The sequence below is a fragment of the Durio zibethinus genome, chromosome 23 (genome assembly GCF_047325235.1).
Source record: "Durio zibethinus cultivar Kanyao isolate XHJ-2024 chromosome 23, ASM4732523v1, whole genome shotgun sequence".
NCBI classification, from domain to species: domain Eukaryota; kingdom Viridiplantae; phylum Streptophyta; class Magnoliopsida; order Malvales; family Malvaceae; genus Durio; species Durio zibethinus.
In genome coordinates, this window is record NC_143184.1 from 3,539,896 (window position 1) to 3,556,675 (window position 16,780).

General features: G+C 32.9%; 2 protein-coding genes and 1 long non-coding RNA gene across 3 annotated transcripts; 1 reads left to right on the plus strand and 2 right to left on the minus strand.

Moving 5' to 3' along the window:
- Positions 1-412: 412 nt before the first annotated feature.
- On the minus strand, positions 413-2,329 carry LOC149512105 (uncharacterized). The gene is made up of 3 exons (XR_016332459.1): positions 2,191-2,329; positions 1,648-2,097; positions 413-820 (listed from the first exon to the last, which is right to left on the minus strand). It is a non-coding gene; the product is annotated as an uncharacterized LOC149512105 (long non-coding RNA).
- LOC111314047 (transcription factor MYB108-like) lies at positions 1,367-2,987 on the plus strand. The gene is made up of 4 exons (XM_089752337.1): positions 1,367-1,496; positions 1,595-1,779; positions 1,933-2,062; positions 2,165-2,987. The coding sequence occupies exons 2-4, from the start codon at positions 1,620-1,622 to the stop codon at positions 2,772-2,774; spliced, it is 900 nt and encodes a 299-aa protein (XP_089608463.1). The 5' UTR covers positions 1,367-1,496; positions 1,595-1,619; the 3' UTR covers positions 2,775-2,987.
- A 4,877-nt stretch (positions 2,988-7,864) lies between these two features.
- Positions 7,865-10,919, minus strand: LOC111314048 (gibberellin 2-beta-dioxygenase 2-like). The gene is made up of 3 exons (XM_022915031.2): positions 10,319-10,919; positions 8,430-8,787; positions 7,865-8,347 (listed from the first exon to the last, which is right to left on the minus strand). The coding sequence occupies exons 1-3, from the start codon at positions 10,696-10,698 to the stop codon at positions 8,102-8,104; spliced, it is 984 nt and encodes a 327-aa protein (XP_022770766.1). The 5' UTR covers positions 10,699-10,919; the 3' UTR covers positions 7,865-8,101.
- Positions 10,920-16,780: the final 5,861 nt, after the last annotated feature.

The following is a 16,780-nucleotide window of genomic DNA, read 5'->3' on the forward strand; positions in this document are numbered from 1 at the left end:
AGTAAAATACAGGATATTTATATTTCGAATTCTCTAAATTAGTAATTTTAAAGAATATGCTGTCTGATTTAAGGTTTAGGATAGGTCAATTCATGAATGTTACTGTCTAACAGCACCTGATTATTGCAATCTTACTGGTCAGGATTAGAACATCCTTCCTCTGTTGATAATGCAGAGGGGTTAAATCAGAATCATCCGCAGCAGGAAGGGGAGACTCCCTGTTGAAGTACTGGAGATTTTTGTCATCAGATGTTGAACCACACTAACAAAAATCTTGTGAATAGGAACACCTTGAAAACTTGATGTATGAAGAACTGATCAGTTACTGGCAATTCGGAATTGCAGAAAGAAAAGATTGGTGGAAAATCAACGCAATTTGAGGTTTTGTGAAAATGAGAGAGAATAATTTATTAACAATATTTCATTTTCAGTTTGAAGATGGTACTGATCACATGTATTTGACAATTTAAGTGAAATTTGTTTGACTCGGGGGGAGCATTTTATGTCTGTTTTAATCACATCATCACACCAACCCTCCTCACTATATTGATTGTTAAATTTGGTTTCTTCACAGAATTCAATATTATAAACTCAGGTACTTCTTTTTCCTTCTGTCAGCACACCATTGCAGAAAAAATTGCATCAATCTTCCTCCATTTCAGCTTTCAAGTCATCACTGAAAAACAGTTTATGCCAGTCACAATCCGCATCAGTTACCAAATTGACTTCCCTCTGCTCTACGAGCCTAAAATTCTTCCGATTAGCCAAGCTCACCTAACTCGTTTTTTTTTTCCCCGAATCCAAAAGCAAACAAAATTTCCTATGCAAATTAGCCATTTGTCATATAAACTGGATTCAAAATATTGTGAGTTTCAAAGAGCAGATAAAATGACACTTTAAAACCCCACAAGAAAGAGAAAAAATTTACTTCTAATTTTACACTCAACAAAGAGCAATAACATTGCTTCTTATTGTAGTAATGCTTAGCCACTAAAAAGGGATGAGCATAAACCAAAAGGTTGAAGGAATTGGTCAGTCATAAATAATAAAATCCGATTTGAAACCATGGTCTAATTCAACATCTTCACATGTTGCAAACCACAGCAGAACACATTGAAAATATTGAGCATGTAGTAATAAACAATGACAACTCGTCCTGATGAGGAAAACTTTTTTCCACATAGTGTCGCTTGGTCTTCATAGTTCATATTCAAATGTTTTGTCCAATTGTGCGCGTGAGAGAGATATGGAAAAGTCAGACAGTCAAAAGCCAAATAGAAAATTCACAAATGGTTCAATAAAATAGCAGTTTTCTGCTATTAACTTAATCAGTTGAGTTGATTACTATGAATATCTTGTGGGTCGTGGCGCGTTCAACTTCTATATCACACGTCCCTCTTTTTTCTTGTTTATTATGAGAAAAAATTATTGTTTACTTAATCAGTCCAATCCATCTTTGCAGCTCTCTATATAATCCCCTCTAATCTAATATCCTGGTAAGCTCATCGATCTTCTGTATCTTCAACACTAATCCAAACCCCAAACCAATTCTCTCTCTTTCTCTCTTAGATTCTTACCCTCCGTTCTTCAACAGAAAGTAACCTGTTTTCAGTTGACGAATGGACGTTTACGAGAGAGGTTTCATACCTGAAATTCCACATAGTGAAGAAGAGATGGACGTAAGGAAAGGTCCGTGGACTGAAGAAGAGGACTCCATGCTCAAGGCGTATGTCAATATTCATGGTGAAGGTCACTGGAATTCTGTTGCTCGCTTATCAGGTTAACAATTTGTTCCACGATTATTTCTTTCCTTGTTATTGGAAAAAAGTCTCCTTCATTCAAAATCGATAGAAACCCAAGAATATTTAGCTTTTTTGCATCTGTTTGCACATGATTTTTTTGTGTTATTGACATGACCATTTATGTGTACAGGATTAAAAAGAACCGGCAAAAGCTGCAGATTAAGATGGCTGAACTACTTGCGACCAGAAGTCAGACGAGGAAACATCAGCCTCAGAGAGCAGCTATTGATTCTTGAACTCCATTCTCGATGGGGCAACAGGTTTTTACTTGACTCCCGTAGTGCTTTCCTCATTCCTGAAATTCAATAAACATATGAATGGTTTTAGCTACCTTGTCTAATTGTGATCCTGAAAACCTGAAGGTGGTCAAAAATTGCACAACACTTGCCTGGAAGAACAGACAATGAAATAAAGAACTATTGGAGAACAAGAGTTCAGAAGCAGGCAAAGCAGCTTAAATATGACGTTAACAGCCAACAATTCAGGGATGCCATGCGTTACGTTTGGATTCCCCGTCTAATTGAACGGATCCGTGCTTCATCCGATTCCCCCTCAGGTCAACCCTCCACCAACGCCGCCACCACCACCACCTACATCGATAGTATCAGCAATATAACCACCAGTCAAATCACCTATGCAAAAACAATTGGTTCAGTCCAGGTTGACCGAAGTCTCATGCCCGAGCTATCAGGCACTTCATCAGACTCCCTGGACACCCAAGTCTCTTCCGTTACTGACCTCACAGATTGTTACAATCCCCAAAATGTTTCAAACTTCCCAAATAACTTCCAAAATGGGTCGGGTTTATACCAGGAAAATTTAACGGCCACATGGGGTAGAGATGATGAGGTAGAATTTCAGGCAACAGAGGAGCAGAGCAATGGTTGGTTGGGTGGTGGGGACTCGATGGATACTGTGTGGAATGAAGAGAATATTTGGTTCTTACAGCAGCAGCTTTATGATGAGGCCTAACGATATGAATTTGCTTACGTGAAGTATCATGTTTTATTATTATATTTAAATATTTTCGCTATTTTGTTTTCTGATTGAGTATATAACACCACAAAATTTGACAACTTTTGGAATGTAAATGTTTCACGCAACAAAGTCAGGATGATAGGGATTTATGACATTAGAGTATCCTGAAGAATATCAATTGCTCAATTCTGTGTTTTTTTATCTTTCCTTTTCGAGCATCCATAGATATATGTAGTTTAATTTTTATTGAAAACAATTTTACTACTTAAAAAAAGCACTACTTCTAGAAGGAAAGCATCTCAAGATATGTTACTAGCATCTCTAAAAGATGAAGCTACTCATATTCGGAGGAAAAAAGAAAGTTGAGGATAGGGTAGCCAGAGAAATTAGCGGCAGAATATTTGGTCTTGTTCCAGGCAACCTTGTAAAAGAAGGAATATTCTTGTGATAATGTGATTTTGGAAGTTGATGAACCATCACGTGAACCGTCTGTCGTAATAAAATGTTCAAATTTTAGCTACTAAGATGTTGGTTTAATTGGATAAAATTAATCTATTTTAATAAAAAAAAATTAGGTTTTAGTTTTATTGGTGATCGTTTATTGGAATTATCTCAAATGCACAACTTACAATTGTCACCTGTCGAGATTTAATCTCTAAATTCGTGCGACTCCAAAACTCAGACATACACTCATCCAATATTCTCTCTTTCATGTCCAATGTAAGATTACAGTATCTTATCTACTCTCTTTTGGAGCACTTGACATAACATTTTTTCTTACCTAATTTTGTGACGTCTTTCTTACAGAGACTGATCACTTTGTCCATCTTCCTCGAGACGCTTAACGTGGGTCGAACAATTCAGAGCTTGCTCTGATATTATTTGTTATGAGACAAAACTAAACATCCATGCTCTTACAGTTCTAGAACCCAAGCATCTACTTATCTAACATCCCAAATCAACATAAAATTTACATCTTTATGAGGTATTATTCGTTTTGACCCCTCCGACCTCACGATTTTATCACACAAAAAGTACTTCACAAGAAAACGATGATGTGAACCTTTTTATACCCTAATAACCTCTATTTCATATTTGATATGAGATTGGAGTACACTACCTACTCCCTTTTGGAGCGTTTGATAATGACACAATAACCTGTTTTAGGCTGTTAAGTACAGTACATCTTATTTTAAGAAACTGAATAACTTATCTACTTTCGAATTTATTGAACCAAAAAAAAATTTTAAATTTAAATTTTGATAATTTCAAATGTGAAAAAAATAATAGTCATAAGAGGTGAAATCAGATTTCACCGGCAGTGAAATTAATTATGTTGGGTCACTATTTAACTTATGCATAGCAAGACAATGAGTTTGGTTTAATTTTCTATTTTATGTAGAACAAGTGTATATAACTTCAAGGCATCCATGCAGGGAAATATGCCATTTAACTTTATATTCTTAATTTTACATTAGTTTTTTTATTTTTTTTCCAAAAATTAATATATTAATTCATCAAAATAATCATAAGTAGAAAGTGTACAACCAAGAAACTAGAATGATCAAATTAGGAGATGTGACACTACTTGCAGGAAAAGTGATGCCAGCATTTATTTTAAAACATTTACGAACAAAATTAGGACACGTAATTTGTTTTATCGTACAATAACTTTTCCGTAGGTAGCAATAGGACAATAACTATTAAATAATTTCTTTTTTAGAATGAAAAAAAAAAAAGAAAACCGATATTCATAATTCATAGCAAATACTATCTATCATGTGTTTGTTACTTAGCAAATATATAAATATATAAATATATAAATATATATCGTTTAGCACTTGGAAGAAAATATTGCGGGGCCAGCCTGGGATGAAAATTACCCTCCAAAGGGGGAACAGGAACATCATCTCAGGGGACAAAACCTGTGGATCTCTTGTTTTTTGCACATTTTCTTTATGTTTATCCTTGCAATGAATTAGCCCTCGTGACTACTACAGCTTGGATATTCTAGATAATGCAACTATATCGAAGGGTGGAGGAGGCATTGATTGACTAAAATTATATGTAAAAAAAATATTAATAAGGCTGATTCCTTTGCAGCCTTCCTTGGAGGAAAAGCTTCATTTTTCGTTGGATTCAACGGTAGCCGTAGGCTTCCTCCCGCAGGACTGAAGCACTAACTGCCGCAACCCTTGAAAACACCTCCTCCCTCCAAAAGTCTAACCAGCCATCCCTTCGTTCGGACACCCATTAGGCAGTCAACTCAAACACAGGGGAACAGTTGAACTGGCCAAATCCCATAATTACCCAACCATCCATTCTTTGCAATTTTGTTAAAAGCACTTATTATCATTTAAAAACAATGGGGCATGGCTAATATAACGTTCCGTTCAAGTTTCAAATCAATTATTATTCTTTATTAATTTCGTCATTCATCATTTACCCATGAAAGTAATCATGATCACTGGACTCTTATAAGGTTTTGTCCATTAGAAGTAGTAAAGATGAACATTTTTCCTCAATTAAGAGAAACAAACACATTTTTCATTGTAAAATGTCAAGATTATTGATTTTTGTATTTGATATAATTATTAATTTTTTTAAAGAAAAATATACAATTACAATCGAACTCAACTGTTGTTACATACAAACATAATTAGAAAATTGCTTGTAATGATTTGATGATTAGATATAATTTTTTTTTTTTAAAAGTAAACTATAGTTCTAATTCAAATTCAACTTTTGTATCTTCATAAGTCTTATAAGATTGAGAAAAAGAGTTGAATATTATTCATTTTAAGCTGGAAAGTAAACAAAAGAGAAGGGAAAAGAGAGAGGAGTGGAGGGACAAAAATATTGGTAATTGGACAACAAGAGTTCTTTTTTTTTTACACTAATAAAATAATTTTTAATTTTGAAATTAAAAAACTTTTACATATCCTGTTTTTTAATTTAATTTAATTATATTTTATGAATTATGTGTCATTTTATTACCCTTACTTACAAACGTTAAAAACTTCATTGTCAATGGAAATAATAATTTCTCTATTACAAAATAAATATTAATAGTGTTTAGTGGAAGACGAATACAATTAAAAGAAAATTTGCTGGTTATTCAAAATTTGTAAAGCAGCCAAGCAGCCATAGGTGCTAGGGCTTGACTCTTGTATGCTTCTCCAAATTAAAGGTTTTTTTTTTTTTTTTTTTCCAGATGCAACAGCCAATTGTTTTAGAATCGATCGGCCAACAAGTAAACGTTTTAGTGGAGTTAAAAATTGAATTGTTGGCTCAAAAATGGACTTCTCTTTCTATGAGAAATGCAGTCACCACTTACGTTAGCGTGATGGTCGCTCCTTTGCTAGAAAAAAAAGTTCACACTTGTTTTTCTTTTCAAAATTCTATGATTATATACAAGTACTAGAAGCTCGTTCCCGATTAGTTGGGGACTTTTAAACATTTATAAATTCTTAAATTTGTATTTCAAAAAAACATTTAAATTCAGATCTTAACACATTTCTTATTTTTTTTCCTTTGCTTTTTCCTTTCTAGTTGAATATTTATTAGAGAAAATTTGTTAACTAAGTAATAAATATAAGTTTGAAGCAATTTTAACAAGTTATAATGTTTTATTGGAGGCAAATGAATTTCAAAAATTAATAAATAGAGGAGAAAAACTAATGTTTTCATATGCTTATCGAGTTATCAATTGGCTAAAGAAAATTTGCGGCCGGATTTGGTTGAAATGCAGAACACAGTCCCACATAAGATTGGAGTTCTACGAGGTCAAGCCGTGGCAGTTGGCAAATCAAGGACCACATTTTATAACTGCAGTTTTTACGGAGATCACGGCACTCTTTATGATCACAATTCACGAGGATCTACACTCCAATATCCATTTTACTTTAAATAATATCTTCCACTATTCTTACCAAATATATATATATATATAGATATCTTCCAGTATTTTCGGCGTCGTTTTACGAGGTAAGTCAGTTATGATTAATATACTGGGCTTTCAATTGGGCCCGAAGTTGTTAATTGCTAACGCAAGACATCAGGTCCATTTCATTACATGGTTTTATAATTCTGCATTATGAAGAGAGTATTGGGCCTAGAAGAACACATTCTTTTATGTTCATGTGCACTGCTCTTTGAATTCCATAGCCTAGAAGATCGCCTCTATCACAGCTCAAAAGCGGTCCAATGCATCATCTGCCAGTGGGCTTTCGTTCGACGGGTAGTTCCACTGGCCTAGTTTACCTTGATTGAGATCAATTCCACTATATAAAACTTACATATTGTTCAACAAGTTTATATATTATGTTCACCAACATACAGTTCATTTAAAATTCATTAGCGCCAATTCAAGCCGTTTGAATTGTTCATTAACCTTAAATTCATGATGTGCCTTATTACACATTTATACCAATGCAACCTAAGAACTATATACATATCGCCCTATATATTTATAGCTTGGTGCTAATGCTACCCTCTGCAATATTTCTCGTTGTTCTAGTCAGATCCCATATATGCATTTCTCTTTTTAGTTTTCGTCCCTGCTGATACTAAACTACTTGCCAACTTTCCCTTTGGAATGCTTTCCCAGGCAAGGCAAAGAAATTAAGCTTTTACCCAGTCATTTTCACAAACCCAGCTATACTAAAAAATATTTGAGCTGCACCTTGCAGATATTGAAGGAGGAAAAACCAGTAAAAAAAAAAAAAAGGCAATGTCCACCAGCTCAATTAATTGGTGATGCTGTAGATATTTCTAATTAGAATCTGTTCACCAATTTCAAAATGCGATAAATGTTTTTATAAACAAGTCACGAAGCCACATAAATAGAAATTAATGTTGAATTTTGGCATTTATTAATTTGTGTGTACAATATACTTGCTCCAAGAGAAAAGAAAGTAACAGAAAGAATTTTTTGTTACTATAAATTACTCCACTCTATATATTTTTTTTTCATTAATAATTTTATATATAGTACAAATAAAATCATTGAATAATTTTTTTTCATTCATTCTTTTTTTTTTTAATGGGAACCTTCCCCTACTTAAATTACATCCAATAAAAAATAAAACTAAAAGAAATTGATTATTACTTCAAAAGAAGGGCTTCAGATAAAAATAGTTCCTGCTAATTTAAATAGAACTATCAATATCGCCCCTTCAACTTAAAGTCTTGAATTGAGACCTATATACATTATACAATATCATGAATTTGATACGTGTGGTTGTTCCAATGTACGTTCCTGTTTAATTAATTTCCTGGCGGAAGCAGAAAGTTTGTGTAGCTCAACAATGCCAATTTTATCATTGCTTGAAGAGGTTAAGACGGCAATCCCCCAAGCGTGAGGAGTAGGCAGATTTCTTGTATTCACTCCAAGTAAATGGCTTGTAGAGGCCAGGATTTTGGGGTGACACAAATTCTGGGAGAGGAGAGATCGTTGCGTTAAGAGTTGGTGCCCCAAAGTACATTATTGACATTCTTGAATGAACCCTTGACGAGTTTGCCAATACCCTATGTCTCACGCTCAGAAATCTCCCATTTGTTAAAACCTGGCATGTATCAATTACCCAAAAACAATTATTCGGATAGCAAAGATAATTATTAATGGAGTAATTAATTAATATTACTGACCCGCATGGCATCACCAATGATAACGTAGAATTGAGAGGGGTCAGGTGGAACTGGGACCCAGAACCCATCATGCAAGGAGATTTCAAGCCCAGCAACATCGTTGGATCGAAAAATGGTGAGGATCTGTGGGTCAGAATGCTCTCCAAATCCAATTTGATCCTCTTTGCATGCTTTTGATGATGGGTCTTTGTTATTGACTGGAGGATAATGATTGATCCTTAGAACCGAGTCGCTTTGGACGTCTCTGATTAGCCTACTGAAGACGTACTTGTCCGGCACCCATAGTCCCTCGGCCACCAGATCAAGAATCTCGCTTGCTAACTCCCTCACTGCTTCTATGTATTCATTCGCAGCGCAACTGTAAAACAAAACAAACAAAAGCTACTACATTAACATTAATAATAATGTTACCCTTGAATATGATCACTGATCCTTTGAAATAAATTTCTTCCTGCTTTCTTTAAAAAAATTGTTCATGAAAACGACCCTTTCAAATCTTTTCTAAATCTAGCATGTGACTCATGGAGGCTTTAGCATTCATTTATATTTTTCAAAGAATCTTTTATTTTCTTCATTTGGTCATGAAATTATTGATTTTGTCTGTTGATTTTTATGAACCTATAGTTATAATTGAACCCTTTCATGCAAACACTTGTGATATGATAACTTGGCCAAATTCTTGCATCCTGCCGGAGGAAGTCTTAACAGAAGTGGACTTCATGCTTCTAAAATTTTCTTTCTTGTCTAGGAAATGGGTTTAAAGTAGGATCAAACTGGAACATGCTTAGATTCATGAATTAAAACTGTTTTAAGAATTTACAAGTCAAGGAAACAATAATATTGCTGGAAAGCATGGAAGATATTCAAACAACAGCAGTAGCTAGCTTAATCAATAGAAATGCTAGTGAAACAGAAACAAAAAGAAGAGAATGTTGGAAATCTAACCCATCGGATCATGCTAATTCTTTTCCCTACAATTCTTTAGAGGGTAGGCCCCAGGCTGCTATAAAGAAGCAGTGCATGCCAAGTTGAAGACAATTGTTGACAGTACAAAAGCATTAAAGCACTCCCTAGACTGAGTAGAGTTGTAATTTGTTTTCCCATTTATTTTGGATTGCACGTGTGGCAGTGATTGACTTGCCCAAATATATTCATGAAAGGGTGGCGTCCAACTAATTCTAAGTATCCTAAATTCTTTATCAAAAAGAGGGGAGAATCAGTGAAAACGAAATAATTAGACAAAAACCATTATATTATATTAATTAATATAGTAAACATTTTTATAACTCAACCAAATTATAACAAACATTATCTCTTTTTTTTTACTAATATTTTTCTTTTTTTCATAAACGAAAGATGTCTCTTTCTGGGATACCAAGCATTAATGGCAAACTTCCAGCAAAAATTAAATCCCCATCGTACACTGGCCAAATGTCGTTTAATTTAAAGCGGCTCTTTACTAAGTATAATAAGATCGTGGCCGCTCTGCTTTATTACTCATTTCTTATGGTATTAAACAATTTTATAGAAAATGAATATTATAGGCTAAGCATAAACCCCGCTATATATCCTGCATCACACTAGACTCAACCGTTTATGGTTTATAAACATATTCATATGTGTGTGTATATATATATATATGTATGTATATCTATATATATATATATTTTTTTTTTTTTCGTCAAACTTCCTAAACTTTTTTTGAACTATAACGTGAATGGCTACTAAATGTTTTCCCAAAGTTTAAAACGTGAGGAGAAAGTTTTTACTTATGAATGTATGGATAGAAATAAGAAAAGAGAGAAGGAAGAACAAAAAGGCTAATATATATATGTGTGTGTGTATAGAAAAACAAGATTTTAAATCCAGGGGAAATTAAATAATCGTACCTGAAATTTTCAGGATCATTGGAGATGGTTTTGGATCTTTCAGCAATGGAGAAAGGATTGGCATTGAGAATAAGAAACTCAAGCTCACCCTTATCGCCATTGGGGCCGATGTTTTTCGAACCATAACCAAAAGGGGTAGCAGGACCCGCCAGCTGCTTATCACCAGCTGGTTTGTCAAAAAAATTAACCCCCTCACCTTCCAATCTCGATATTATCTCCCTAGGAACGCCGTGGTTAATAACCTTAAAGAATCCATACTCTTCACAAGCTTTGACAATCAGCTGCGACACGATCGACCTATCAAGAGAAAGATCAACCACAGGAATCCCTACTGCCCTGGTTTTCTTGGTTCTCGTAGCAGCTGGGGACAGCACAACCATTTCTTTTCTTTTCTTTTATTTTCTTTGTAAAAAAAAAAAAAAGGAGATTAAATCAACAGGATTCTAAAGAATTTAATGAAGTACGCGCAGGCTTGAGCCTAGAGTTGGAAGAGGTGTAATTGTACTGAGAAGCTGCCTGCTATTTATACAAGAAAGAGAGGCTGTGATATTATTATGTAAAAAAGAAAAAAGGATGATTAATAAAATTTCGAGTGAGTATCGTGAATTTAGGAAGACGTGGACTTTTTATAACAAAAAAATTATAATATGTGAAGGGTCCAAAAATTTAATAAATAAATAATGATGGGTAAATTTTTTCTTTTTTTCTCGTATTAAGGATGGGCGTAGGGAGAAAAGGGCCTGATAGAGTTATCAAAATTATTAATAATATTTTTATTTATTTATTTTAAATTATATATATCAATATCAATTATTTTGATATATTTTTTTAGATTTTTTAATTTAATACAAATATATATATGTTTGTATATAATAATACTATTAATAATATGTAAAATAAATATAAAATATATTCAAAAACCAAATAAATAAAAAGTATAAGAAATAATATTATCAATTTATTAAGATAATTTTAAATATTTAATCCATTCATCTTATATTTAAATGAATATTTTTTTATACAAAAATTTATTAAAATAAAAATAAAAAGATGAAAAACAAAACTTTGTCTTAAGGATTGTTATGACTTTAGAGAGAGAAAACAAATTTTTTCTTAAAAGAAATTGAAATATTTATGAATTTTAGTTTGAAAAAATAAAATATATAAAAAATACAATAAAAAATGAAAAACTTAATTTTCAAAGTTATTTTTTTATTATTAAATTAAAAATAGTTAAATAATAAAAAATAAATTAAAATTTACAAAATATATTTTACTTTCACAATATTACTTAATATCAATTCTGAAATAAAAAAAATACCTTTAAATTTATAATTTTTTATATAATTAAAGCATACCAACCTATACTATCAAAACAAAATTAAAACGTAAGTACATTTTATGAAACATTAGGTGAGAATAGAAAGGTTGGGGGCCAACCTGTTAGCGCCTGTCTGTCCCCTCTAATTGGGATTCTTTTGGGGTTATCAGACACTTTTCAAAAGCGTGTGGGTTATAAATTTTGTTAATTAATAATTAAATGAAATTTAACCAGTTTTCGGCCCATTTCACTCTCCGGCATCCGCGTGTTTTGACCTCCTGCTCCTCCTTCATTTGACTGGCCGAATTGGCCAATAGCCATTTTGTTTGAAAACCAAAATTGCTATTTGGACTCTCCATCCGGAACTCCTAGATTTAGTTGGGCCAATCGCAACTGATAGCGTTTTTAGTTGTGTGAATGAGCTTAATTTAAGAAGAAAATTGGAATTCGAACACTCTTAATTACTTATTGGAAAAGATAAAGACAATTGCATTTGTAGGTAGAAAATATGCTATTCTACTATTATTTATACAACATGTTGATAATGATATGGAGCAACTATTGCATATTAGGTTTAATCACCGATGCACTTTCAATCATTATTATAATTATGACTCTTATACGATTTTTTAAGTAAAATTTTACACACATGCACACGTATACACACATATATATATATGAATGTTAATTAAAAATATATTAAAAAATAGTAATACAAGAAGAGCCAATCCCACAACATGAAATATTCACTTCATTAATCACATTAAATATATATATATATGAGCATTTCAAGTCACATTAATTAATTCTTAACTTGCAATATATTATCAACACCATTAATCACTCTACCACTGTTTCTTTTGCTGCAGTTTTCATAGCGGTTGGCAAAATAAAATTGTTGCTAATAACTTGCACGAAAGGAAGAGTAATTTTTTAACATTTTATGCTCTTTTCGTCGCAGAAATAAAACAATACTTCCAATTGAGTTACTCTTCTTTTTAATTCCCATCTTTCGTTATCAAATTTGGGATGAAAACTACTTAAATAATATTTCTAGCTTGATGGATTTATTTTCTCTCCCCTCCCCCCCCCCCCCACCCTCTTTTTTTACCGAGAGCAAAAAAAAAAAAAAAAAAAACACAAGTGAGATTGAAGAGTCAAATATAAAGATAATGAATTTTTACCGTGAACGATCTGAACCTAAGTTGCTATGAGAAACAACAATATTAGGCTTAGTAATTCCACCTGCTTCCTTATCTGAAAATCAAAAAAGGACCGAGCCATCTTATTATTGCTCAATTTTGAAATTTGATTTGTGTTTCACTATTAAAATAAATTTTATTATTAGTATCATGTGTAAATAGTCTTTTCAATTAGTGCATACAGATTTTTTAGTTTGTGGCAGTTAAATTTTTAATATTTTAATTAATAAAACAATATTTATATTCAATGTATTATTAATATATAATATTAGATATTATCAATAAATCATATAATAATATTTTAGTAAAAATAATTTTAAATATATTTATTTTTTAATTTTAAATTTTAAAATTAAAAAAGAGTTTTTTTGTATTAGCAAATATAAAAAAGCAAAAGTAGTTCTTTTGTATTACTAGCAAATTTACAAAGGGTAACAAGTGTCAGTCTCCATAAATTGCGGTTGCTCTCCCTCAAACACGACCCTTAATACCATGGTGGAAGGCCGGCCAAACATGTAGACGAGACCAAGAACTGAAAGAGGAAAAAAAAAGTTTATGCGATCCCATGGATTTTATCCTTTCAAATTGTTTGGGACAAAAAGTAAGGGGTTCAATAATCTTGCTCAGTCACCACGTGGTGCTGTCCGTGAGCAGCCATTTAATTTATTGAAAAGTTTTAGTCACAAAAAAAAAAAATATATATATATATATATATATATATATATGAAAGCCTTAAAACACTATAGAGTGATGAGACATGATCATACGTATCATGTTCGTTTGTGTTATATAGCATTATTAATTATATTATTATTTTGTAACAAATTTTTTGCCATAGGATGTAGATCGAATTCATAAATAATAAATCCAGAAAAATAGAAAGCCCCCTCCATTTGTGCTCAGGACATAGTTCAGGATAAGATGGTTTGGTCCTTTATTTTAAGTGAAAAAGAAATAATAATATAACAATGATCGATATTAAATCAAATTAACTTGAGCTGAATGCAGGTCACAATATCAAATCCTGTGGGCAGTTGACAATCATTTTGGCTCTCCCCAGCTCTAACTTTAGGTTGGAATGTTGTTATCTACTAACTTTAATAAGGTGATATTGACAACGATATTGATAATATTGATAATAACAAATGGGAAAGAAAAAAAAAATTAGTGCAAACGTGTGACTTAAGAGCTGGCAGGAATGAAAGTTAAAGTAAATCCCGATTGCTGTTGATTGTTCCGGTGGTTCAATTGATAAGTTGAGACGGCTACTTTAATTATCCGATATGATGGAAGTGTTTTGCCTATGATTGAGCTCAAGAACCTGTTTAGCTTTAGCAACAATCTCATCAGAAAATCTGGAGCCACAGATTAAAAAAGCTGGATTAATTTGCTGACAGCTAGTACAATGCCATTTAGGCAGACATGTATGGTCAGGCTCAGGCAATAGCCTGGCTAAGACCCTTGCCAATAAATAGTTTGCCACCCTTTTTCCTTGGGAACCACCTGCCCTTAACTGCCCCCTTTTTTTTCTTCTGATGTAACTGCCCCCCTGGTCATCAAAGAACGTTATCAACCTTTTTAATTTCCTAGCTAGCTAGAATAATCGGAAATTGCATATAAATTCAGTTAAGGTGGGTGGTGGTTGATCTTTGTAAGCTGCAGCCAGATGGGGACAGAATAAGTGAACCCATTTTATATTTTTCAGAAAATGCAACCCAGAATGCATTCAATATTCATCATAGAAACAAGTTGCAAACAACAACAGAAAGATTGTTAGAAAATGTTTCAAAAAACTAATATAAACTTGAATGTTTAAAGTAGCTAGCAAACAAACAGAACTGATATTCTTATTCTGCATACATTCGGAACAACATACTGAGTTCCAGTGAGAAATTGCAGCTTCTAATAGGCGGAAACACCGGTCAAAAAGTAAAAAGTAAGAAAGAAAATTTTTGGTAAGTTGAGACAGTTACGCCGGGACAAGAGTCAAGAAGAAAGCTTTCACCAATTAATAGGTGTTCAACGACATTGATAAAAAGGAAAAACAACAAAAACAAACTTGTTTTTGCGTCCGCTAACCGATATACCCTAAAACCAAGATTAATAACTTATTCATCTTTAAATTAATCTAACATACGGTGTGAATGGACAGCAAAACATCTAAAACGGAATTTATTAAACCTCTTATATATACAAAGAATAAATAAACAACTGATTTATGTGTATTCTCCATGAATTTTATAATATAATGTCAAACATTTCAGTCTTTGGAACCGTGCTCGTGCTGTTGTGTCTTATTATTGTCCAACGACTCTAGTCGGCAACAAAAAGCTAGCTCGTCAAAAGTCCTTTGTTAGGCCTCCAACAGTCCAACTGGTGAAGATCATTGTCATTAAAACATTTGCCATGCCAAGATTTTGCTACGACATTTTCCTTGGCTCTTTCTGTGAGAACTATAAGTGAAATTAAGTAGAGAATTTTTGTCGTGGAGAAGATTCAAAGTGACTGCCAGTTGGAATAATATTTCTACACTTCCAGGCCGGAGCTGTTGTAACTCGTTCTGTCAATCAAATCGTAATCTCCATTGAAATGAAACAATTAAGTTGAACACTTTTCAAATGATGACAAATTGCAAGCAAACAAAGAAGTAGAGAACAATGCAGACATCATAAAGCCATAGGGACTATCAAATCTTTGCCATTGTTTGCATATGAAATGAATCTTGGACTGCAGTCTTCGGACAAGAACTGTTAAGAAACTAGCATAGGTTTTCATTATATGATTTAAGGATGTTTTGAGGCAGGTTAGCCTTATTATGTTTGTGTTATGCAACAGAATATTCTATAAATCATGTAAGTTTTCACATCTTTATTATATTTTAATTTCCCACAATCAAACTAAATATACATAGTACAAATGATTTAGTTTATACGGTTTGAGGGTGACATATGCAGCCTCCGGAGCAATACTGCAAAGAGCCACCCCATAAGACAAAGAAAACAATTCCTGCCAAGACCGCCAAAAACAAATTGCCCATTGCCATTTATTCATCCATGAATTCCGCTTTCCCTTTGCCAAAAAAATGGTTAACAAATTCGTTAGAACATGCAACCCTGCAGAAGCATTTAAAATCCAATTGAAGTTGCGAGCAATTGGTATGAGCATTAAGCCGACAAGCATGCAGAGCAATAGCATTATGCAAAAATTAATTGTTGAGCGATGTTTAAAGGGGTAAGGATAAGATTAACTTTATATCCAATTTCAAATCATTGATGTTGGATAATTGACCCATTAAATTTCATACAAATGTAACCCTTGTAATATCAAGTACGAATTTTCATTGAAATTTCATTCTTTTCCATTAATTTTAATTTTTTTTAATTTTTTTTGCTAAAGACATCACATTATTTATTAAAACATATAATTTTAACAAAGGTAAAATTTTATACAACTAATATTACAAAAACGATCTTATGCCGCGGCCCACCATTAATTGCGGTCTACTACAACTATTTTTAGGGGGGACCAAACAGTTTGGGTGTTTGGCATTGTAATATAAGATGAAATTGCCCTTTCTAAATATAGGAACAGGATGATGGACTCTGAAGGACGGACGTCTATGGGCCTCATGTGAAGTGCAATATATCAGGTCAAGATATAACCCGAAAAGGTGCCATCACTTCAAAGCCTACCAAACAGTATTAAGAGCTGCAATCAGTTGTAGAAAAATGAAAAGGCAAACTCAAGGATCCAAAGCAAATAATGGAACTATGGGACTACCCCTTGATGTTAACAAGCTAAAAAAGACAGGTCTTCAACCTTGATGATAAAGCCCTATAAATTTCTTCATTTTAAGCCTTTTTACCTTGTTAATGTGGGCCGACAGGTCTCATAAATACATGAATGTGTATCCATGAAAATAATGTCGGGATTAAAAAA